Source organism: Myripristis murdjan, chromosome 3 (assembly GCF_902150065.1).
Source record: "Myripristis murdjan chromosome 3, fMyrMur1.1, whole genome shotgun sequence".
NCBI lineage: Eukaryota > Metazoa > Chordata > Actinopteri > Holocentriformes > Holocentridae > Myripristis > Myripristis murdjan.
In genome coordinates, this window is record NC_043982.1 from 31,900,145 (window position 1) to 31,924,945 (window position 24,801).

The following is a 24,801-nucleotide window of genomic DNA, read 5'->3' on the forward strand; positions in this document are numbered from 1 at the left end:
AAAGGCTTAAGACCTAAAACTGCTGCAAAACTATTGTTTCTATGAATCAAATGAAGCCTTTTTGAGGATCCTGGGTTATTGATAATGTATCATTTGACAACATGTCCACTTTTGAATGGTGCATTATTCTGAAAAATTGAAATGCAGAAACCAAATGCAGAACCTCAAAACTGCAAAGTCAGCATATACTTAGATGCATTTGTTGGCCATCTTCAAACTCTGTGTGCATTCAGTGAAGCAGAACACTGGACTGGGATACAATACATGCCAGAAGTTTGCATGTTGTGCTCTTCATGGATGGGAGAAAAACAAGGAATGAGGGGGAATAAATAGGAAATGAATTACGCTTTATCAGACATTTTTTTTTTTTTCAGATGGAAAGAGATTCAATGGAAGCAAAATCCAGGAGAAAACTGTGCGAAAAACATAATGTGTTTTTCGGTTGAAACATTTAGTGACTAACATCTTAAAATTAATATTGAGTAATGCATTATCAGTTATCACAAGGGCTTTGTGCTACATTCAACACACGTGTTTATTGTTGTGTCAAAGGTTCCAGACAGAGCCGAACAAAGTTGTAAGTTAGTTTTGATGAAAATACAGCTATTCTCTGTTTTGTCAGCTCCTCTAATACATCACTGCCAGATAACAGCACTAATTTAAGTTTGACAAAAACAACTCCTCCCCTCCTCCTCTGCATGGCTGCCCACACATAATTGCTTTGGAAAGATTAACACAATACATTTGTTAATCACTTGCTGTCTTGTTTATTCCAATTACTATGCAAAATTATTTATGAATACAAATAAGATTCTATTAATAATATATTTGAAAACAATGAGACAAAGGTAATTGTGTTGTGACAGCAGCAGTTAGCAGTGGAGGAAATAAATTAAACACCTTACAAGCAAGGCTGTGTAGGTTTGCTGCTTTAAAAATGTAGTGTAGTACATTGTGCCTGATGAAAAGAAATCAGAATCAATTGTAGTCTAAGGAATTCCCCAAACCAAGTAATATTTTCTGTTTGGTTTCAAATGTGAATTCCCAGACATATTTTAGGTATCAAAGTACAGGTAAGATAAAGTAAGAATTAAAATTTCAGGAAATTAATTGTAGGTTTGCTGAAAAACATTTTCTTCTGTGCCATTTTTTTGGCAGGTAATCTCTTTTTCCCCACAACTATTTGTAATCAGAATGCACTATTCTTACTTAACATAATGGAAAACGGTTATATATTACTTTGTATTTAGAATACATAATGCCATTACAAGTACATAGGTACCATCCACAGCCCAGGGTAGTAAAACTTATAACACTGTGAGCCGAAAACCTCAAACACATTCACTGTCGATCGTCCAACATGGCCTCATTCCCCAGACCAAATCCTTTTGGACCAAAGTTTTTGGCGTAGCAAACTGGAGAGAAAAACACAGAGAAAACAATGTGGGTGAGAAAGACAAACAGGACAAATATAAAGACTTCCCTGTAAGATATTTGTCTGACATTATAATGACAACACAAGCCCCACTGGTTTAAGAAATAAAAATAAAAGTCTTATAAAGAGACAACTGTACCCCTGGCTCCACAGCTTGGATTGGTAGTGTGTAGTGGTAAACCTTATGGTTGGATAAAACAAAGACGATTTTGTTTTCAGAGTCATTAAGATGGCACATAAATTTATACATGTGATTTCTTAAAGTATGGACTCCTGCAGCCACAAACACTTCACTTACCCTACTCCATCTATGTCTCCTAAATAATATTCTCATAACATCACTACAGACTCCTGACGTCTGTGTAAGCTTGCTTTTTTGTAGTTTGACCACTAGTGGGCAGTATGTAATGGTGTACAAATTGAACTTGGTGGCACATGAATATCATTATTATCTGTCATTTGTTCTGTAATAAAATGTCCAAGATATTTTACCTTACAGGCACCAACATTATTATCAGACAATTTAAAGTCCATACACAGAGCATGGAGTGAGGAGCTGCTGGAGAACAGTGCTACATGGACAAAGGAGTGCAAAACCATCTGCAGACGTAATATGGTTCCATAGAGTGTACCAATCATGCACCCAGTATAACAGGCTTTCAGTCCCCAGTTTTCCTGAGGACCAAATTCCCCTTTGACCGACGCCATTGCTAACCCCAAATGGAGCTGAGACACTGTTGCCTCGTTTTAGTTGCATAGTCTGATGGGCATTTACCAATAAGACAGACTTCCCACAATATATTTTGGCACTCCTCTGGTTATCTGTGGAGGTAGTAAACTCATTAAATCCATCCAGCAGCATTCTGTCCAGGACTTTTAACAATATGCTGGCTAAAGCTGTGGCCCTGTCGTTATCTAGGCTGTATGGCTTTGTCCTTAATGACTGGCACTAACAGAATAGGCAACACTGAGTCTGGTAACAAGCCATGGATCGTAAAGCCAGTAAAACAAATAACAAGGAGAGGAGCCTACTCTTGGACTGGCATATTGAAAGTGTTCAGCAGTAATGTGGTCTAACCCATTTGCTTTGTTATCAGCTTGTTTATCGCTTGCTACACCTCATATGACATAATAACCATTTGATCATGGTCCTCACTGCACAATATAGAGCAGTGATGGTAAAATCTAATCCACATTGTTTACTTTCATATTTCTACAACTGTGAAGACCAGATGTACTCATAAAGAAATGGAAATATATGTAGACATTTAAGGAATTTATGGTACATGGATTGTCTTCACAAGTACAGAAATACAAATGTGTGTGTGTGTGTGTGTGTGTGTCTGTACCTTTACAGTACAGCTCTCCGTCTTTGTCTGTCACTGTGGCAGAATCCAGGCTCTTACCACACAAGGCACAACGGAAGCAGGTTTTATGCCAAGGCTGTGTGCAGATACACACACACACACACACACACACACACACACACACACACACACAAAACAACAACAACAACAAAAATGACTCCTGTGCAGGTGCAGGTGAACTGAAACTGAAACACATTCAACTTCAAAAATCATTTAATAAATATATATAAAGTTCCTTGTTTCTTTTTTATGCAGGATAAAAAAAGAACATACATTTTTGGGGAAATATTGTGTGATGTTCTCTAGCCACACCACTAGATGGCGATATCCTGAATACAGATTCATCTCTCCCGCTCTTGCAGGAAATGCCAGTCCTGCGAGCACCAACCCAGTTTGGAAAACTCATTATGAAAATAGTCGGGAGAAGACTCCACAGAGCCATGTGGGATTATTTACAGATAAACTGCTCTGAATTCAGATTGCTGTCGAGTCTGCTGAGCTGTGCTGAAAAATGAATGTCAACACATTAAAAAGTGTCCTTACCTTTCCTGCTCCCATCACCTTCTCTGCTGCGTACACAGCCTTGGAGCAGCGGGGACAGCGGTCTGACCCGCCAAACTTATGAGCAAATTTGCTGGGACTGGAGTTTGCAGCTGGTGGCCGTTGTTTCGAGCTGCAAAAAGAAGATGGTCACTGGTGTCTGAATATGTGTCTGAATATGTGCCAATATCCTATACTGTCCAATATTGGGAATATGTGACAATTTTGGGGCCAATATTGTGAATACTTACTCATGATGCTGCAATTCTACATTACGACCAGGAGGGTCAGAGCTCAGGGCCCCAGCGCCTTGTCCGTACCCGTAGCCTTTTGGCCCGTATTTCTTGCCGTAACAGGATTTGCAGTAGATCTCAGATTCATGTGCTGCAACTGTTGTACTGTCTAGTCCCTTCCTGCAGGCCACTGTGCAGAGTGAACAAACCAACTACTTTACACACAGACACATGTCCATATAGGGAAGAGCCCTTTACCATGAGGCAGTTTTTCAGGCTCTTAAGAGTGCCATGGTGGAGTATAGAAGCTAGGTTTAAAAAAGCTTGCAGCAACTTAGTTTTGTCAGTCAACAGTGACTTTATATAAGCCAGATGTCTTGTGTTTCTATTCCTAGAACAGGGGAGCGCTGGTTGAAGGTTTGAGTGAGAATTATCGCTTAGTAGATGGATGAGCTTAGTGTATTGCAGAGGACTTTAAGAGCTCCCACTGGTGCAATCTACCAGTCACCAGCTTCTTTGCTGAGACCCAATTGTACACCCAACCATGCCCAGTATTACAATCCCAGGGTGGGTTTGTAATGCACCATTTGTTTGTGGGGAGGATAACGAACCTATTTGTGGCGTCCGCTTTGTGGTGTGCTGCTGCTCTAATATAGCTCTCCATCTCAGTCCCTGGCATGGGCCGCTGCCGCTGCCTCTCCTCTCCGCGGCAGCTGTGAGCTCCTGTTACGGGCCTCAGAACCTTGGCTCCATCACAAGAGGGCCACAGCATAAAGCAGGCCAACCCGAGCTCAAACCAGAAAGAACTTCATTTTCTCTAATCAAAAAAAAAAAAAAAAAAAAAATCCCAAAAACAAAATTCATAAGGGACAGGAGGTCCAGCCAAACGGAACAAACGCCACCAAAACAATTATAAGTGAATGAAACAAGAATCAACCTATCAGACTCCTTTCACCTAGAGAAAGGGGAAAAAAACACAATAAACACACACACACAAACAAAACAAAAAACAAAAACAACAACAAAAAAAATAAGAAGAGAGAGATGTAAAACAGCTCTCTGAAACAAGGACTGGCCAAGTTTTTTCCAACCAAAGACTATGTGGTGTTTTTGTGGGCTATGCTAATTATGCAGACACCCATTTTTGATATTGGAGTTGCAAATCAACTGTCTCAAATGGCCTCCAAATTCCCTTCCTCTTTCCTTTCCCCAACTCCATTTCCCCTCCAATTTGCTTCCTGGTCGGAGAGGAGTGGTAGCGAGTAGTCGGAGGGCAGGGAGAAAGGGTGCAGCCTTAATCTGTGAAATCATCTGTAGACTTTGGCTGAAAGGAAAACATCCAGACTCTAGGCCATCTGTGGCAGATGGCCGCTCATCCCCGCTGCACAGTGCTCCAGAAGTCAACAGACTGTGATGACGCTAATAATGACGATGGTCAGCAAGAAGGCCTTTATGTCCCTGCGCTGGTTTTGATATCGCCCAGTGTTTGTTTCTTTTGTTATAAACTTTTAATGGTTTACTCACTCCTAGCACCAACTGACTGTTCTGGAAGGGTTCCTCTGTATCAGGCCCTTCCAGGTTTCAATTTTTTTCCTGATGAAGATTTTATGGGAGTTTGTCCTTGTTCTCATTGAGGGTCTAAAGTTGTCATCGTTTTAAACTGTGCAAAATAGGAGCAGGTCTAAACAGGATAGTAGGCTCTCAGGGAACATCTAGTTTAACCTGAGATTACAAATGCAGTTTCTAGATTATCCACCATGACACTCTCTTGGACCAGTGATATATGTATATATATGTGTGTGTGTGTATATATATATATATATATATATATATAGCCAAATATCCCTAACTTTTTGTGAGTTGTGTGTGTATATATATATATATATATAGACACACACACACACATACATATATATACATACATATATATATAGGGGTAGATGTGCTTACTACAGATGAAGCAGGTCTTATGGAAGCTTCTTCCATTGCACTGGATCTCCTCTGCATGGTACACTGTCTTCTCACAAGCAGCACACTTGGTGCCTCCACCCCAGTTTGGCATCCTCAACAAAAATTACAAGAAGGAACTCAGGGGATAGCACGCTAATGCCGGGGCTCCCAAATGTTTTCACATAAGGCAGCCTCAGATAGATGGGCATTAGATGATAGATCTCCATTTAATGAAATTCGGTTCCAAGAAACCCCATCTTAATTCTATATGCATAATTAACTCACTTTACCTATAATTAAAATAGGTGACTTATACATTATCTCCTCGTGCAAACATTTGTGGAGTAAAATAACAAAATATCCTCCACATAACTTTACTCAGATTATTCCATCAGCCCATCAGCACAGCAGCGATGGTTTTCCATCTACTGTATTGGATTTTAATGAAAACTTCATCCCTGAAATTGAGTATTTTTACTGTTTGGGATGAATACATGTGGCAGTGCTGCCACACTTGGCCTCATCTGACATTCCTGTTTTCACTCATATCAGAGGTGGCCTGCCACCTCACAGGACTGGTATGTCATATTCCAGGAATAGAGGCTTTACTGAAAGATCAAACAAGGGCGAAATAGTTACCAGTACTCACTGAAATCTCTTGGAAATCAAGAGTTCAAGCGAAACAGATCTGTGTTCTCACATGGAACTGCTTTGACAAGCTTTGAATTTTTTGATAAATAAAATATTTCTAGCTATAGAGAATGTCAGCATAGAAATGGCCTAATTATAAAGACACCAGATTACCCGTGGGGTTGGTATCCCATTTAACAATGCTGTAACACAGGAAATCAGCCCTTACCTTATATCCAAGCCTATATACTTCTGTTTTATCTTGGAGTTAATGTTCCTGTCACGAAGTCGCTGCTTAAATACTGTCCATCTTCCTCATCACCAGAGTTCACTGGTGACGTTTCAATGAAACTATCCTCCTAAAATAACTCGTGACAAAGCCTAGCACTCTGACCCTGCATCACAGGGTAAAAGAAGCCCACACACCAGTTAATGAACCATTTGTTGTGGACTTACAGACACCGGAAACTGCAGCTATTGCTAAACTCTGACTGGCAGCAGCATGGAGGCATGAATCAACATGGCATGTTATAGGCTTGTGTACATATATGATTGGAATTGTAAGCATGTAATTGAGTGCTTAAACTGTAATATGAATAATATGAATACATTGCAGTTTGATGGACAGACTGACAACTCTGACCAAGACAGCAGAGGAGGGGAGAAATAAAGGGAAAACTGGTGTGAAATGAAAACAGACCACATTCTTAGAAAACAATATTAAAAATGTATTCTGCATTTTCCATTTAGTATGACATTTGAAATGATGGTAATTTCTCATAAATTAAATTCATCAAAATGTCTGATTAGTCTTAGAATCCATTACAAATATTCATCTTCACAATTCCACTTTTGAAGGGTAACAGTTGACATGTACATGTGCAAAAGCTGTAATCTTTCTAAGTTTTAGTTATACACAAAACAATCAAATCTACAATGCTTTCCAATGAAATCCATCTTTCAGTTAAAAACTTCTGTTTCCATTTAGGCTGAGGTGAATTTGTTGTTTTTGTTATCTATGGCACATATGGGACATTCACTATGCTTGTTACTCTGAAAATTCAAAACATTTTGGCATTCATGTAACCCATATTCACAGAAATTATTCAGACAACTATGAAAAATAACCCTTCACCATTTGGTAATGTCCTCTGGAATGCAGTTTAACAGTTTGTACCATATCATACTGCACATGTTATGGTGTTCCTCAGAATATGGTCAGATGGGTATGAAATGGTCATGGTAAATCTCTTTCTCAGTGTCCATGGCTGCATTCTGCATCACAACTATTTTTGGAGTTGTCTGTGATGAGATGAAGGCAATGAGTCTGCAATGAAATGCTACGTTACCTCCTGTATTTTCCACATACAGCTAAGGAAGAACACCAAGCCAGCCATCAGAAGTAATGAAAAACGAACACCAATACAGCACCAACACAAATGTTATACCCATAAATGCATCTCATACAACAACAAAGGAAGGGTGGCCAGGCCTTCAGGAGTCCTCGGTGCTGACGTCCAGCTTCCTCTGAGGGATGTAAACAGTTTTGGAGGTTGAGTGTCCCCCGCTGGTCACCACAGCAGCCAGAGGTGAGAGGGAGACAGGTGTGTGGAAGAAGCTCTGCTGAGAGAGGCTTGTCCCTTTGGGCGTGGTCATCACAGGCTGGCCGAAAGAAACAGCAGCAACCAACAGTTTTCAGTTAGACTGGTTTTTTGCTTTGTTTAAAATGTAGAGTCTGCACACTAAAGACTACAAGGTTTTTCATGGTGATCATTCAGTACCAATAACAATTTTCTGAACAGCTTAGATACAACTCTACAGCTTGCACTCAGTGAGTATGTCCGGATCATGAACATGTAAATGGTCCCTGGCCACGCCCCTCCCTGCTGGCACACCGGCTCATGATTTGCATCGCATCGGATAATCTAACCATGTAAAGACCTTTTCAGCATTTTTTTTCAGCGAATCTCTTAGTCACACTAATATTGTTCATATGAAACAGCCATTTTGTGCTGGCCTTTTTTTTTTTTTTTTTTTTTTAAACTAAACCACTCATGCAATTGGCGGAGCTAGAACTAATTATATGGGAAGCACCATCCCATCAGTTGACAGGACTGGCTGCTGTATTTGTGACATACTATACCTAGCTGGCCTGGGGTACGTTTGAATCTCAGATTTTGGGGAAGAGCACAGATGCCTCATCTTAAGTAGAGGAATGTGAAAAAACCTCGCTAGTGACACACTTTGCAGAGATACAAGTCAGTATAGTCAAAGTCAGATGCTTTAGGGGACATAAACATAAGAAAAAGACACTTTGAGTGGAAGGAGTCTTCAAAGCAGAAAAAATTAAAAGGTACTGAATATTTTTGTGGGCTCCCTTTAGCACTTTGTATACAGTGTATACAGTAGTGTTTTCTTTTACCTGGTGTACGCTGATGAGTGTCAGCGGTTGCCCCGGCACAGACGGCTGGACAGGCACAGGAGACATGGGCTTGACGAACACCATGCTTCTCTGCTGCAGATGGGGCGGCAGTGGGCTGAGCAGGGTGTTACCTCGCTCTGGGGTCTGTGGGGGAACGTAAGTGTTGCTTGGGCTGGGTGCTGAGATCAGGCCCAGGTTCTGCAGGGTGAAGTTGAGGATGGCGGGGCTAGGGCTGTGGATGCGGTGGCCCTGGGTGGAATGTGGAGAGGCGGCAGCAGGTCTGTGGAGAGGAAGGCTGGTGGGGGTGATCTCCTGGGCTGGTGGAGGTCTGGAGCCTGAGAGAGACAAACCCATCATTTTGTTGTCAGCAAGTTGACCACAAGTTTCCACAGGTTAAATTTCAGACATTTTAAGATTTGTTTGATGCCAACTTAAAAATTTGGGGCTAATTTCACAAATAAGCTTACAATATAAAAAAAAAAACAACTGTATCTCTGTGTTCGGTTGGAGCAACTGCACATTAGAAAAGTAACATTTTGAACTTGGGTAACTGCACCAAGACACCTGAACATGTATCTTCTATGTCTCTAAGCCAGCTGTGGTGCAGTTTATTAGGAGTGAAAATTTAATATGATCCAGCAAGAGAAACCATCCGAAAAATGCATATGTGTACATGTGATTTTTATTAGTGCTTAATATTTCAGGGCTTGCAGTTGGGTAGTGTGAACTTCAAATGAACAAAGTAAAAAGATGCAGCAAAATGAGCCTTTTCAGCATGGTTTGGACCAAAGAAAACACACAGTAGAAACCATATTTTATGACTAATAATGTGGCAGACTAATAAGTAGCATTTTATTATTATTATATTTTTTATATCCCTTCTGTATATTTTGATACCGTATTTCACCAATTAATCGCCCGGCCGCAAATAGCCGCCGGGTTCTTATAAACGCCTGGGGTCTGCACGCATTTTGCGTATTAAACGCCCACCCGAATAACCGCCGGGGCGATTATTTGCATTATATTGAGGTAACCCAAAATAAGGCTGTTCACCTTATTTTTGTAGAAGTAAACAGTTAGCCGCACAATAACAGTGCGGCACTTCCGTTTTCTGTCAAAATAAGAGCGCTAGCTAACGTTAGAACAAAAGGGTGTTCCGTAATATTAAATCGACCAACTGAAAATATGTTGGACAGTAGCTGTCATCACGATAATGACCTGGTGCAAAAATAAATAAAGGCCTGCAGCGAATAGCCGCCTGGTTCTTTTAAACGCCCGGGGTCCAAGTCGATTTTGCATATTAAACGCCCGGGCGATTAATTGGTGAAATACGGTATGTTTATACCTGCAGTTGGTGTGTGATAGATGTTGTAGGTGGGAGTTAAGGACTTGCTGCTTTCTCTGCTGGAGCCCTGAAGATCCTTGTAGCCGATGAGGGACTGGTGGGAGAGTGGGATCAAGTATCCTGCTGGCACCAAAGTCTGAATGGGTAGAGAAAATGGCATCAGATATAGTGCTGCTGAATCAATTAACACAAGAAAGGGCTACAAAATGCACCACTGGGTGCTGAGAAAATTAAATTTCACACTGTTCACTGTGAATACAAAGCCTTCATCCCTTTGAGGCTCTTTTTTTTTTTTTTTTACATAATTCAGACTTTTAATGCTTGCTTTTGTTTAATAACCCAAAACATCACACGCGCAGTAAATAAGCACTTTTCTCTACATACAATCGGTTTTATAATATACTGTTTCACAACTCTTAGTCTATTAGTGTGCCATAGATAGCGTGGCTGTCAGTGCTGAAATACCTCTGAGTGGCACTTTTCCCAATTGCAGTAATCTAAACACCTTTCTGGTGGTAAATATGGCCGAGTAAGCAGTTTGTCTGTGTGTGTACCTCAGTGTGGATGTGTCCAGGTGTAAGGGGAACAGCTCGGATGGGGGTTAATCCTGCCTCGCTGTCAGAGCTCACTGTTTTGTCCTCCCTCTCCAGGAACGTCTCCACACTCTGCTCTAGCGCCTGATTGGCTGTGGCACCGCCGGGGGTGTTAATGAACTCCGGGTCCAGGTGCAGGGCGCGAGGGGACGGTCGACTGGAGAGATTACCCCCACGACGGGGCTTTAAACGTGCCTGCAGGATGTCACACAGCTTTGGAGAAGTATCCTACACCAGACCAGGGAGAAATAACACAAAACCAATGTGAAAACGTTTTGTGTATTGGATATGAAGTCGTAAGAAAACCATCCTTTAAGGGTAATATAAAAATCATTCCAGGAGTTATTTTGCTATTAATTGTTGTAATTTATTTCAGGGCATGCGTCATTGGGTCACATAAAAACTCTTGTTCGAATGACAATTGCTGAAGTAGTGCTCAGTGGGGTCCGTACCTTGAAGCTGGAGTCAGTTCTCTTGGCTTTGGAGGGGCTGCTCTCTGAGGCTGGCTCTGAACACAGCCGCTTGGGGGCTGAGGGGCTGAGCTCTGCTGCCCTGGAAGCAAGCTGGCTTTTATCAGCTGATTGGCTGGTGGGGCTCTGCCCGGTCTTGTCCTCGAATGTCATGGAGCGTACGGCGAGACTGGTTGGCTGTGGCCTGTCATGAAGATGTGGCCTGAAGGAAGAAGGTTGCAAATACAGGGCGTAGGGCACACTTCCTCCCTGCTGAGGTAACAGCACAGGGATCATGGGTGAACACCGGGCAGGGAAATAGGACACTGTCCCTGTGGGCTGGGATGGGAGTGTGGCGTGGGGGGTGAGGTGGACAGTAGTGTTGACTCTGGGCTCCTGGGTTGGAGTTAGTGCTGGTGCCTGTGGAGGTTCCTTTGGTTTTGCGGCATCTGGTTGTGGCTCCGGGACAGCTGCAACCACCTTAGTAACAGCAGGCTTTGAAACTTTATCTCCAGTGCTGTAACAGAAGAAGATTAACACTCATCTTTTTCTGCAGAGCTGAAAAAGTGAAAACATAAACTCTAGACGAAGCCATACTTACGTTGACTCGTGGTCAAGTTGGATCTTACAAATAGCAGCGAGTTGGGCCATTTTGTTAGGAAAGTCAGTGACTGATGAATCACCTAAGGGGAAAAGAGACCAAAAACGAATATTCAAACACTGGACTTGATTCCATCAATAAACACACTGGAAGTCAACAATGGAGACCTTCTCAGGAGAAACACTTTTTACTTACTGATGACATTCTTGACAGGGCTGCTGGGGGCTGAGTTGATCTTGCGACGGTCATCTTGAATGCTCCTGGCCAGCTTGATGAGAGAGGGGTGTCGAGTGAAGCTGCGTTTACCACCGGGTGATGAAAAGAGGTTTTTGGCACAGTTCTCTACTGAGGCACGGGACTCCAATACCCTGCGTTTTGTGGGCGGATAGCCAGATGTGGAGCTCTCTGCATCTGAAACAGAATTTACTGTTCATTCTGTGGAACTAAAGTAGATTATTTTTGACAGATTTTTTTTTTTGAACAAAAGAAATGGAAAGTCATAAAACAAGTCCAAACTCATACTCTGTGCATAACCCATAAATATCAAATCAAGACCCTGTGACCCTGTGTACCCTCAGGACCACACAACCCCTTGGTATTTTTATTAAGTCACATGGAGGGGTGGAAGTCTGCCAATACCTTTCACTTTGGGGAATTCTTCAGGGCCGACCCATTCAAAGGCTGGTTTCCTCCCCCTCTCCTCTGTCACATGAACTTTCTCTATCAGCTTCAGGCTCCGCAGCACATTAGCTATATCATACAGCCGGCGCACTTTGGCTACAAACACAGAAGGGGGGTGAAGAAAAAAGTGAGATTGAGTGCTGCAATAATAGTAGTGGACAGATAAACCACATACACACACAGGCCCTGCATCTCGTTGAAACACAGCAAACCAAGCATCTCTGGTTTGAGTGTAAAGGAATATTAATCTTGCTTAGCTCTTTCCTTATACCAAAACTGACTTAGAAATTGATGTGCTCGGCTGCACAGTCAACTCTACTGACCATTTTTTTAATCAGAGATTTGGACTGAGAATTGAATGTTTATTTGTAGGCTGATAGGTAATAAATGACTGGGAAAATCAAATGTTAAAAAGGGCTTTAAGGTACAACTAAAGGGGGAAAGCATTGTAAAGTTCAAAGTACAGTTGAATAAAAAAATAAAATAAAATAAAATCAGGGTTAATAAAAATTTCAATTTGTGTATGAGCTGTCCCTGTGCCAGCCCTCAGGGTAGGCTGGGAAAGGAAGCCTGTATATCACGGTAGTTATATCGCCCATGTATGACACTGAATAAATTGAACAATAATGTAAATTGGGCTAGAGTGAAAAATTAAGGTGAGTAAACATATCTGGTTGTTCAGTAAAAGGTTTTACACAGAGGAGGAAAACACAGAGATATTATAGGAGAAGTGTAACAAGGCCACAGGTGCTCCATGGTGTATGGCGTAAGTGATTCTATACAGGCGATGATGTAGGCTTCTTATTAGTGTAATCATAGGTGCAACTTATTATGTGTTACTTCCTCCCCAAAATCTTACTTAATGATAGGTGACGATTCTGGCTGTCCGTTAAGTTCAGGTATAGGCATGATTAGGTATAGTATTTCAGCTTGTAAAACAAGTCTGTGCCAGGGAGGACAGACCAGGAGACATAACCAAGCGCTTACGTACCTAGCAGCTGCAACTGAGGCTAAGCAAGAGATTAATTCATTGTCTGATAGGACACAGGATATTAAGATCAAGTTTGTCAGGGAGGGGGAAAAAGATCAAGACGGAAGCTATTTTCAGTACTCAGGTTATGGGACAGCTAAGGGCGTGGTAAGATTGGCAGATGGTGGTGGATTTAGGGGAACAGCTTGTAACTCTTGGGAAACAGCTCGAACCTGAGGCTAGACTCGATGCTGTGGTCACAGTCACAGTGGTTTGTGAGGAGTTCCAAGTGCCATGGGAAGATACGGTGAATGAAAATGCTCATGTATCCTCTTTCAGCAGCTGAAGTCAAGCAGTGACTCTGGAAAACCGCAGCGTGCCCTGAGGAGGTAGGTTGCCAAGGATTTGTAGACAGATCAACTTTAACACTATTAGGTGAATTACGCATCCACTGATGGAACTTGAGGCAGGGACGTCCATTTTTAAAAGCAGCATGGCATGACACTGTGCTGTTTTTTTTTTTTGTTTGTTTGTTTTTTGAAGAACTGAGGACAAAAAATGTGAAATGTGAAAAAAAATCGAAAGCACTTGGCAATGAAAAGGTAGTAGTGGTTTTCCATACACGTGTGCTGGATTGGCTCTACTTGATGACGAAGCCCTCTGATGTTGCTGCAGCCCACCTGAGGGTGCATTTGGCATGCTTTTAGGATGTTTGCACAAAGAGGAAAACCAAATATGGTGATAGTAAACATGAAAACTCTTTTGGAGGGATACCATCATGGTGTATAAAAAATGTTTTTGTTTTTTTTCAATTTTATTGCAGCCTTAAAATACACACCTTTCAGGGTGTTTATGACCTTGAACAAAAAACACAAAGGCTTAAAAGTACAGCTGCATGTTAGGCTTCTGTCTTGATCATGTTTATAGTTTCCTTTTTTGCCACTCTTGGAAATCTGTTTTTATATTTTATATTTAACATGACATGGTGATAAATCAATTAGGTACATGGGCATAGTCTGCTGTTCTCTGTTGTGGTGTCTTGTTTCCAGGGTATAGAGTACACCATGCACAGTGTTGTTTTGTTGTTTCGTCTTAGGTCTTTTGAAGTATACTGCCGGCTTAAGGACTCAGTTGGCAATGTCAGTCTGTTTACTCACTCTTGAACTTATTTTTGTCCTGATCTGCTGCCTGGTCCTCTCCGATGAGGATCTTGGCAGCCACGTCCAGACTGACCACACGAGGACTGGAAACCAGGAAGAGCATAACAAACTTCTGGCTCATTACCCTCAGAGACTTGTCTTTCCGGCTGTTCACAGAGGCTGGAGAAAACAAAGGGACAAAATAACCAAACCAGAATACCACAAAACCATGAGAACTTGGGTTAGCTCCGGATTGTTAAAGTCTTTTGAGTACAGCTTGAAATATCACACAGAGTCCTACAGTCTCTTACCTGCTTTAAACTCGACTCCTGGAAGCTCCACAAAGAACATCTCCTTTTGTCCCAGCTCCCCGCCCTCCAAATCTGCCACCTCCTCGTTCTCCCTCTCCTCCCCATCAAAATCAAACTCTTTGTCCAGGCAGCGCTGCCGAATCTGTTGCATCTGTTGGCCATACCGATGCTCCTCACCCACTTGCCTCAAAATGGCCAGGGTCTGAGTCAGGTTGGCACGTCCATGCCACGTGTAGCGGTTCTTGGCTGAGCGGCTCACCATGTGCAGACTCTCAAGCACATTCATAATGTCGTAAATGCGCCGGCGCTCCACATCTGTGCCAATGGGGAGGTGAAACATACATATTAGTGCAACTTGAAAGGAATTTAAAATCCTATACTTGGATATCAAAATTACTCTCTAAATCTTGATTAGCAAAATTCAAGGACTTGAAATTGGCATAATTTGTTCAGTCAAAATTAAACCTCAAAGAGGCCTAATTGAAAAAAAAAAAAAAAAAAAAAAAATCAATTTCAAAACTCCTTGTCAAATCAGTTTTAAAAATTGTTGTGTCAACAAAAATGTGCATCACAGGATTTCCTCAGGATGTGAAATGTTAATGCTTGTGAGTGTTGAGGCATGTTGATGAATTTGGATGCTATATTTTAATAAAAAGTACTTTCAATGCCATCAATTTTATTGTCAAAAACTTTGAAGGCCTTATTTCATTTCTCTCACATCCAGAAAACCACTGAGGATAGTCGAGGCCCACGGGAACCCTATTAGTATCGCCATTAGTACATGAAACTGAAAGAAACTAAATGATCAAAGGAGATAAGATATTCAAACCAGAGTTTAATAAATGTATGAACCACAAACAAGAAAAACAAATCACCCACCTGTGCTGACACTCTGAGAAGCTCAGCACATACCTCAGGTTTTTAATCTGTAGCGCATTAGCTACTGAAGGCTTTTTGACTTTTTTATTTTTTAAATAACAGAATAGTGCTTTGAATTTGTTTTTCTGCATCTGAATGACCCACTTTCCAATGAGCACCTCTCTGTTACACACTGAAACCAAAGCAACATTCCTTCTCTGGGCTAGTAATTGAAATGGTACATATACCACAGGGAATACAAGACTTCACCAGACGTACTAAGTTCAGTGGCCACATCATCCAGGCAGATGTCATTGTTGAGGGCCGGATCAGGATAATCTGGGTAGCGAGCGAGGAACTTGTGACAGAGCAAACCCAGACTCTTGTCTTTCCTGCTGCTCAGTTTCTCTGCCTCCTCCCCATGTTCAGTGTCCTACAGGAGTATCAGAGAAACAGATAAGGAGTGCATTCCTCTAAACATCTTTACTTATAGAGCCAGTGTCTATTATGTTAACATATCAAAATGAGTTTTTTTCTTTCACCTGTGCAGAGTCAAGGGTTCCATCATTGTCCATGCACAACTCTTTCTCCCTGTTCCTAATGTCAGGGCTAGCAGCGCTAATCAGCATTTTGAGGTTGGAGGTTGGTGTCCAGGGCTCACCAGACCCTATTTCCCTGCCTTTTGTAGGCGTAGTGAGGGGACCCATGTTTAGCAGGTTCTCTGCTGGTACTGTACAGGGGCCAAGTACTTTCCTTGGAGTTTTTGCTGAGCCCTGAGGTGCTACAAAGACTTCATCCTGTTCAGAAGAACACACAAAGCAAAGACAATGATGAAGACACAAGCTCATAATACGGAGGCCATGTCTTGAGCACTAAGAAACATTTAGGCAAAGTTTCCTCAGTACTAACCTTGTTGCCATGAGATTTCTTGGTCGGATTTTGAGGCTCAGTCACTGTACTTGACATTTTCCACCTTCACACATAAAAATAGAATGGATCTTAATTAGGGCAGATGATCTAGGTGCAACTTACTATGCTACACAGAGTAATTTCAAAACCTAAGAAGCCAAGCATTGACAACACTAGGCAGCAATGAAAATAGCAGTAATCATGGGGAATTGTATTTCATTTTGATAGTTATATTTATATAAGTATTTATTGATCCTCGGGGATTGATAAAAGTATTTCTGAATTCTTATTGGGAACACTTTATAATAAGAGTAGAAGTCATATGCTTAAATAATACATAACTCAAGATGATTTAATCCATGAACTGCATATCATGAATTCCTGATGCTCACCATTAACAAATGATCAAGTCACTGTGACTTTATGGACTTAGTTCATGCTCAGACTCAGCTGTATTTTACAACATAGTGGGTGGGAAAGCAGTTTAGCAATGGAGTGTAAGATGGTAGAGAAAGAGGCACTAATCCCAAAGTCATTTAGCAGGCACCCATAGACAAATTATAAGAGAAAGATCAGACATGTTTAAGATCAACCAAAGTGTCTTCCTCGTTTGTTAATGGCTAGCAACAGGAATTCATAATACATCCTGCTTTTATTCATGCATAAAATCATCATGATTCGTGATTTAATTATGACTTAGGAAGGCTATATGTACCGTTACTTTAAAATTTATAGTAAGCGTACACTGTGGCTAACACTTTATATTATTAATAATGCATAGTATAAAATGTTAGCATGACTCCTATCCTTTGTACTATGTTACCTATAAGTTTAATGTTGCTTTTTTAGCCGAATGCAATTCTTGCTCGAACCTTTGTTACAGGCTACTCAAAACTTATTTGTCTTTAAATGAAAGTGAATTTTTACTCTCTGATTAACAGTGATTAACTAAACTGCCTTCTGAGAAATCGCCTTACCTACTTTTGGCTGCATTGCGTTTAACGAAGACAAACACGTTGATAATCTGGTGATAATATAATTAATGAATAATTAATGTGAATAATCAAGATAAATTAAAGTGAATAATTAATGTACAGATAATAATAATAATATTTCCTGGCTCTCTTTGGTGATGAAAAATCAAATATAATCAAAACACCAGCTCGAGATTGGCGGTAACTGACGCGCGTTCCATCGAATCATCGAGCCCAACGGACTCATCGACGCGCCCATTTTCAGGAAGCAGCCAATGGGAGCTCAGCGCGAGCGAGCTTAGAGGAAGTGCCAGGACTGTCCCGCGCAGGTAAACACTTTTTGAAATTCCTGGCGCGGAATGTCTAGACGCTAACAGCGGTAGCCTGCTTTAAACTTTGATAGGCAACATTTGGTGCAATGTGTGGCAAAGACACCTAAAACACGAGCTGTAAGTACGTTATGGCGCGCGTTGCCACAGCGACAGGCTAACACCAACCTAAGTTTGTCTGCTATTGTTGGTTGATACGCAGCCAGACGTGTGCGCGCGCGGTTTGATGTGGTTTAGCGCTACCAAACCGAAATAAGCAAGCGAAAAATTACCCTAAAATTATCTGAAATGAGCGTCCACGACTTGTCTTACTAGTAAAATGATAGGGATGCAAAGCTAACGTTAAGTGGATAACGTTATGGAGCGACGAGGCGCAGCTGCACTGAATAGAAACAGATGATACGACACAGGAATGGAAGTTTTTAGTCGCATGAAACGGTTAGGAAGAGCAAACCGTATGGTGAAATATATTACAGATTATATTACAGAGTTCAGACTTACCCAACAGCACATAATCAACTGGACATTGCTCAAACCAAGCGTCCCATCCTCGCGTTGATACGTGCTGTGTAGTCAAAATATCCCGGGGAAGTTGGTTACATCCAATTGATACCGTCTGCGTGTCACTTAAACGTGGATTTGTTTTGTATCTTCGTGCAAGATGGTCGAAGAAATTAAAAATAGGAGTATGAAATGTGCGCGGGTCTCTGGTTTGTACTTTCCTGGTGGTCACTGGTCAGTAACTTTACTTGGGAAAGTTTGCCTACTTGTCCCTGCTGTGTGGCCGATACCTACGGTAGTAGTACGGCCCGCCCCGTGTGAGCATGCGCAATGCGGTGCTCCGCGAAGACCCCGCACTTCCCCCAGCTTGGAAACTCAAACAGGCGGGGCGGCAAATACTGTATAGACACACACGCACACGCACAGACGCTCACGCACTCACGCACTCACACACATATCCAGTATCTCCTGCATGTTTGATCTCCACTGGTTAAGGTTAGGGCTAGGTGCTGTCACTATGATATCCATGCAGTGTTTCTATAGGACTAGTGTGTCTGGTAGCAATGTTGTGTTTTTTCCCCTCAATGCTTAAACACTAACAGTGATCGTTGAAGCTCTGTCTTTGAAACTATTAACACTTGCAGCCAATGCATTTACCATGTGTGTGTCTGAATGCACGGTCTCTGCTGTACACTCTGTAATTTAATAACTCTTCTATCAAAACAGTAAACACTGGTCTCCACTTTGCTACACTGTTTTGCCAGTTGCCCTTCCATATTTAGACATGTGAAAACACTTTTAAATGATTAGTTTACCAACAAATCAGAGCTTGAACTCTATAAATAGGCCACAGGTAAACATTTGGTTTGGACAACAATGGAGGCTGGTATTGATTAGAAAGAAAGAGGGGTGAAAACACAAGGAGGAAGAGGATGAGGGCATGAAGAGCTGTGATGAAATCTTAAGACTAGACCCGCAATGAAGACTAGATTTTGCCTAATTTTTTTCTGTTCTTTTTTTCTACCATAAAAGTATTTGTTTTTTGAGGAGAGTTACAGTAGAGCATTGTGATAAAATAAATAAATAAATAAATGAATAAATATTTGCTCTAATAGTGTGTTATGTTTGGAATACATATCAGTACTGTACACATTTGGATACCTGTGTGTGTGTGTGTGTGTGTTTACCACAGGTATGACCAAACTTTATTGCAAACTGGTGTCAGTGCGAAATTTGTGCTTCATATGCTATTTTAATGATGGTTTGTGTGTACTGTATTGACAAAAAACAAGTTAAATTTTTGAAGAGTTTTTAAAGAATTGTTTGCTTTTACAAGTCATGTATTTTGTTTTGCAGGTTTGGTGTAAGGTTTCATGATTAGTGTGTAGAGTTTTGCAGAAAACAGCCTTTAGTTTCACAGATACTGTCTTAGCAATCAGAAAAAAAAACTGTAATAGACATTATGGTGTCTTATTTCTTATGACTATAATATTTAGGATGGTGTGAATGTAACTCAGTAGCAGGTTTAGAGTGGCCTTATGTGTTACGGTGTTTTCTACTTTGCTCTCGGCATCATTACTGTATTCATCTAATAATTTTGCAACAAGAGCTTGTTGTCTGTGCTACTTAGCAGTGGGTTTATTAGAGTAAGCTCATTATATCAAATTTGTTATATTTCCTAGGGGATCACAATAATATTTATATAATAATCTTTAGGATCTTATAGCTTGGCTGTGGTACTCAATAGCGAGATAATGAAGAACTAATTAAATGAGGTTTTTAGTCTCTTATGGTGTCATTGTATTATTTCTCCAAGAACATTGGCTGTACATTTTTACTAGCAGGGAGGCCTTAGTGGGGGCATTTCTGAGGACAACTACATTTGGTTCAAGTCTTCTTCTCGTTTTCTCATTTCATCACTTTAACCTGAACTGGTGAAATTTGGGCAGCTGATACTGACTCTGGCTCACACATTGCCATGTCTACTTCTCGACGCTAGATGGCAGTAGACTTCTCCTTTCTCGGAGTCGTCATGGAAACCGACGGGCGCCTCGAAGGATGTGTGGAGAGCGCGGCGGAGCTGGAGACAGCCAGTGACGTAATGTTATGGATGTGAGAGAGGTAGCGGGACCCCGCTGTTGCTTTCAAGTGCGCCTCGTAATCTGTCTCCGCCTTGGCAAGCAATAACTCGACTTGTCGCGCATTCACGTGCTTTTGTTTGGACATAATAACAAGAATGGACTGTAGTTGTCCTTCCCTCGCTCAAGGAGTTTTTTTTTTTCCACCCGGTTTGACTGTATGTCTGGTTCTCATCGGCAGAACATCTCGAAAACATAAACAAGTTTCCATGAAATGCCGTGTGTCTGCCATGAGATGATTAAACAGTTTTAATTCATAAAAGTGCGTTTTCTGCAAGTCAGTTTAACGTCCAATTAAAATCGTAGTGATGATGCCTTTTGATGCAACAGCAAGTTGGAGAACTGGTCCGCCTTGGTGGAGATGTATGCTCTATGCTTCTTTCAGTTTTAAGTTAGAAATCGAGTAAAGCAGAATTCGCGCTTTTGTGTCAGACGACAACTGGCAAATCCAGTATAGTGTTTTTCTTTGTGTAATTTGAAGTACCCTTTGTTTAATTTAAAGTTGTTTACCAAAAATACAAAACGATATTATGAAATGACACAGCTTCCATTGCTTTTAGTCCCTAAACTGTCACTTAATGGAAACTCGAGTGTTCCCACTTTGCCACTTCGCTTACTTGTGCGCTTGAGCCATCTCGCGATATTTCCGACAGCCCTTGAATACAGCAGCTGGCTGGCTGCTCCACTTGCAGCCAGAGGAAGACGGACAGCGGTACGCAAGAGGCAAGGACCATCTCGTCCAGGGAAGAGGAAAAATAAGTGCGGGTGAGCATCATTCCTAATTACAGATATCGTTGGCCAGTGTGCAGTTTTTCTACTTTATTGGTTTTTCTTCATTTATTGGCGATAAAGACCAGTTTCAGAACCGCCGGAGCAGCCAGTATATTAGGCAGCTTGGGGGGGTCTGGCAGATTTTCCCGCAGGGATGCTGCAAACCTTTGCAGTAACCTTCGGCAAGCATTTCTTTCAGATTTTAACAGTGAAATTCATGCCTGTATACTTGTTCTTAACAATTAATGAATAAGCTGAATATGTTTGCTACCCTCAACTGAAAAGCACAGCTTAGCTTCAAGTTTGTCGACAGCAAAAAGTTAGCTGGGGATTTGATAAGTGCTCTTCATGATGTTAGTAGTGAAAACCTTCCACCTGCAGTAGTCCTCTGATGGTTCACACAGGCAGATATCAGCTTGTACTTCCCTGTCGTACCACCATGAACAAACAACTTATGTATCGAGCTCAGGGTTAAGTCATTTTATGTCTGTGGAGGAACTTTGAAATTACTTAAATATGGCTTTCATGAAGAGGTTTATAAAGAGGTTTATGAAGCTTCATGTCATTGCTGCAGTCCTGCTAGTCTATATGTGTCTCTTATGTCCTATTGGCACCACAGTCTGCCTTGATGCTTTAAATTGACCGTGTTTTATTTCTCAACACAAGCAGTTGTTCACTCCCAGCATACCACACCTGACCGCTGAGCTGTGAGTGACACCAGCTTTATGCTCCTTTTTTCATATGACATTTAACTTTTTTTTTTTTTTTTTTTAATAGTGGGTATTACTTGGAAAACTGTTTGCCTATTTTCTTACAGCAGGGGAACTGAAATGTACACACTTTTTTTTTTTTCCAGTGGAAGACAGTTTAACTTTTGGCCAGAGGAGAGTTATGATGATCACGTCTCCCAGCAAGATCAGATCTCCATGGCAGCGGTGATGGATTTGGGAGTAGGAGCCGCCATGGTCATCTCAGGTTCCCATTCTCTGCCCTGATGCCCCGTTCAGGCCAGTCTCTGGGGACCAAGAAAAAACAAGAAGAGATGATATGACTGAAACAAGGCATCTGACTGAGGTTGGAGCCTCTCTGAGATTGGATGCCATTTTTTCCATGAAGCACAGTTGATGGACTGGCAGTTTGGTTTTTTTGGGTGGAAAGACATTCATGCAAGCACAGTTGGGAAGCAAGTGGGAAGGGGATTGAAATACTCTGAGTAGGTATTTCCTTCCATTCCCTAGAAGAAGTATTCACTGGATATTCAACTGCGGAAGATGGAGGCAGGAGCAGAGGGTAGTCCACAACAGCACCAGAGGAGGAAACCTGTGCTGCATGGCCTGGAAGACCAGAAAAGGGTGAGTTATGTCATGTCACCTTCATTCCCCATGACCTCCTGTTTGCTCTGCACTGAGTAAAAAACAGAGGGGAAGGAGCGCTGCACTGGGTCCTGTGTGGGTAGAATGAACAGGTCAGCTTTGGATGTTGGAAACAGCTGAGTCAGGAGAGGCAGATGTAGAGTGTAAATAACATAAAAAAACAAAAACAAAACAGTTGCTTCTTGCCTTTTAACAAAGATGCATTGATTGGTAAAAAAAAAGGAAAATAAAAGTAAAGGCAGGCTGACGAATGTTCCAGAGAACAATCTTCATGGATGTGTAAAAAATCATTGGTTTTCAACAGAATTGTGATGAAAAATTTCTGCCAAAATATATTGTTTTTTATGCCAGAGTATAAAACCAAATACTGTCCAAATATCTTATACATGTAAATAAGGGTCAGCCAGAACTAGTTGTTTCAATATTTAAATAAATAAATAAATGAATATATAAATAAACTTCAAGGCCATTATTTTTACACATACATCATTGTACCCATGTATTGCAGCCTATTTTGGCTTTTGTATCAAAGGAAACATAGTAGGCCTCATTCAAAGTTATATAGTTTTAGTACATAATCCATAACACATATGAATGCGGTGTGTAGTGTGAAGTTAATTGAAGACCTTTTGCCAGTGTGTGATCTCTTCTATGGTACTGTGTGGCTGTTACTCACAATGCAGTGTTACTTCAGTAGACTCCACTACAATTGATGGGATACCTGATACTCAGATGAGTTTTGCCTGATTCTGCTTCACTCTGTTATTTTCCATTTGTGCTGATGTAGTGCTGTTGTTGCATGTAAACCTTGTTCAGATTTCTTCAGATTTCTTTTCAGTTGAAGGATTATTTGGCCCTCTATGGATTGAGAAAAATCTACAACCCCTTGGGCATATGAAATCCTTTCAGAAACAATTAGATAAACCCCAAAATGCTTTTCTTAGTTCCACAAAGGTTGATATTTTGGAGATAGAGGGTTTTACCCTTTATCCTAGATGTTATATCTTGATCATGGGTAGGAGGCACCAGTCACAAAATCATTTGTACGCTAAATAGATCTCTGTGTTGCTTCAGAGCACATTACTCATTATTTTGATGTAGATTAAATTTCCTCTGCTCCTCTGCAATATTCGCAGTCAATGGATTTAAAGCTTTCATAGCCCATTCAGTGCCGAATCCTATTATGTTTTCAGGCAGAGTAGTTGAAGAGGTGGGATCCCTGAATCCTTTGGGTGGGTAGTTGGGTTTGTAAAATGTGGGGGCGCGCACTCTTAGGAGCTGTGGATTGGACAGCTGTTTAGACTTAAAAGGTCACAGCATGCATGTTCGAGTTGTGCCACAGCCAAATCTGGTTTGGTCCCAAATGGAGTGGGCTTTACTGTGTGTGTTATAGGTGTGCCAGGGATTAAGCTGGATGAAATTATTTAGGCTCGCTAGTCCTTTCTTTCGTTTCCTCTGTCCTCCCTGATCCTCCCCCTCTAAATTATTGATTTGATCAGGTGTGTTAAATTGATCACATGGGAATTTGTAGAACATGAATATTAATTGATGAGACCAAAGCTCCCAGCTGCTATTTTGAAATATCCCAGATTGCCGAGTGTCTCTCTGGGTATCAAGTACCATGCTGAGCACCACAACGACTTTGGCAAATCTGGCAGAAGGACTCGAGTCTAGTGGTGAGATTGAGCATGAGGCGCAAGGTGTTCATGAATTCCCAACCAATCCAGGTTTTATCTATGCATTGTTGTTGCTATGGTAACTGGCCAAGATACATTCATAGGCTTGAGTTTTTGTCCTTTGCATGCTCAATTAGGCATCAGCAACATTGCGTCCAGATTGCACTAGAAGCCTCAGTAAGAGCCACAAACCTGGCGACATCGTCAGCCTGAGACTAGACGAGGCTAGACACTCGGTGCTCTCCAGGGAAGAGGGGTTATACTAGACCAAACCAATACTCGCTGTCTCTGTTAATGGACATCAGCTGTCTTAAATAAATTGAAAGCACTGGGGTAGTAACATGGACATGGGATCTCATTGTTGGAGAATTACTTCAGGTCTCTGTGTAGCAAGACTCCATGCCCCCCCATTCCCAATTACCTAGGCTGTGTGAGTTCAAGATCCTGTGTGATACTCGCCCTGGTAGGAGGTAATTGGATTTTATTCTCTTTGTAGATTTAGTCTCGCACATGGCCCCTGCTCCATATATTAATGCTCATTGAGTAGCAATCATGGACCTATATGGCAAAGCAATGAGTATTAGAGGAGAATCAGGGATGCATTGC

At 41.4% G+C, this 24,801-nt stretch overlaps 2 protein-coding genes across 2 annotated transcripts; both read right to left on the reverse strand.

Annotated features, from left to right (window-relative positions):
* Positions 1-1,341: 1,341 nt before the first annotated feature.
* csrp3 (cysteine and glycine-rich protein 3 (cardiac LIM protein)) lies at positions 1,342-5,637 on the reverse strand. Its single transcript, XM_030046892.1, has 5 exons — positions 5,526-5,637; positions 3,594-3,765; positions 3,346-3,475; positions 2,785-2,878; positions 1,342-1,415 (listed from the first exon to the last, which is right to left on the reverse strand). The coding sequence occupies exons 1-5, from the start codon at positions 5,635-5,637 to the stop codon at positions 1,342-1,344; spliced, it is 582 nt and encodes a 193-aa protein (XP_029902752.1).
* Positions 5,638-6,859: 1,222 nt separating this feature from the next.
* e2f8 (E2F transcription factor 8) lies at positions 6,860-18,585 on the reverse strand. The gene is made up of 14 exons (XM_030048640.1): positions 18,238-18,585; positions 16,434-16,497; positions 16,067-16,321; positions 15,804-15,957; positions 14,667-14,981; positions 14,374-14,535; positions 12,205-12,342; positions 11,761-11,976; positions 11,566-11,647; positions 10,968-11,481; positions 10,477-10,743; positions 9,923-10,058; positions 8,578-8,912; positions 6,860-7,817 (listed from the first exon to the last, which is right to left on the reverse strand). The coding sequence occupies exons 2-14, from the start codon at positions 16,488-16,490 to the stop codon at positions 7,650-7,652; spliced, it is 2,799 nt and encodes a 932-aa protein (XP_029904500.1). The 5' UTR covers positions 16,491-16,497; positions 18,238-18,585; the 3' UTR covers positions 6,860-7,649.
* Positions 18,586-24,801: the final 6,216 nt, after the last annotated feature.

Excerpts from the sequence above, each read along its gene's own strand:
- e2f8 (XM_030048640.1), bottom strand. The coding sequence starts at position 16,490 with ATGTCAAGTACAGTGACTGAGCCTCAAAATCCGACCAAGAAATCTCAT. Across the intron at positions 11,482-11,565 it reads CAACTTGACCACGAGTCAAC|CACTGGAGATAAAGTTTCAA; the intron begins GTAAGTATGGCT and ends CTTCTGTTACAG. Across the intron at positions 7,818-8,577 it reads CACTCATCAGCGTACACCAG|CCTGTGATGACCACGCCCAA; the intron begins GTAAAAGAAAAC and ends TCTTTCGGCCAG.
- csrp3 (XM_030046892.1), bottom strand. The coding sequence starts at position 5,637 with ATGCCAAACTGGGGTGGAGGCACCAAGTGTGCTGCTTGTGAGAAGACA. Across the intron at positions 3,766-5,525 it reads TAAGACCTGCTTCATCTGTA|TGGCCTGCAGGAAGGGACTA; the intron begins GTAAGCACATCT and ends CACTCTGCACAG. Across the intron at positions 3,476-3,593 it reads GTAGAATTGCAGCATCATGA|CTCGAAACAACGGCCACCAG; the intron begins GTAAGTATTCAC and ends TTCTTTTTGCAG.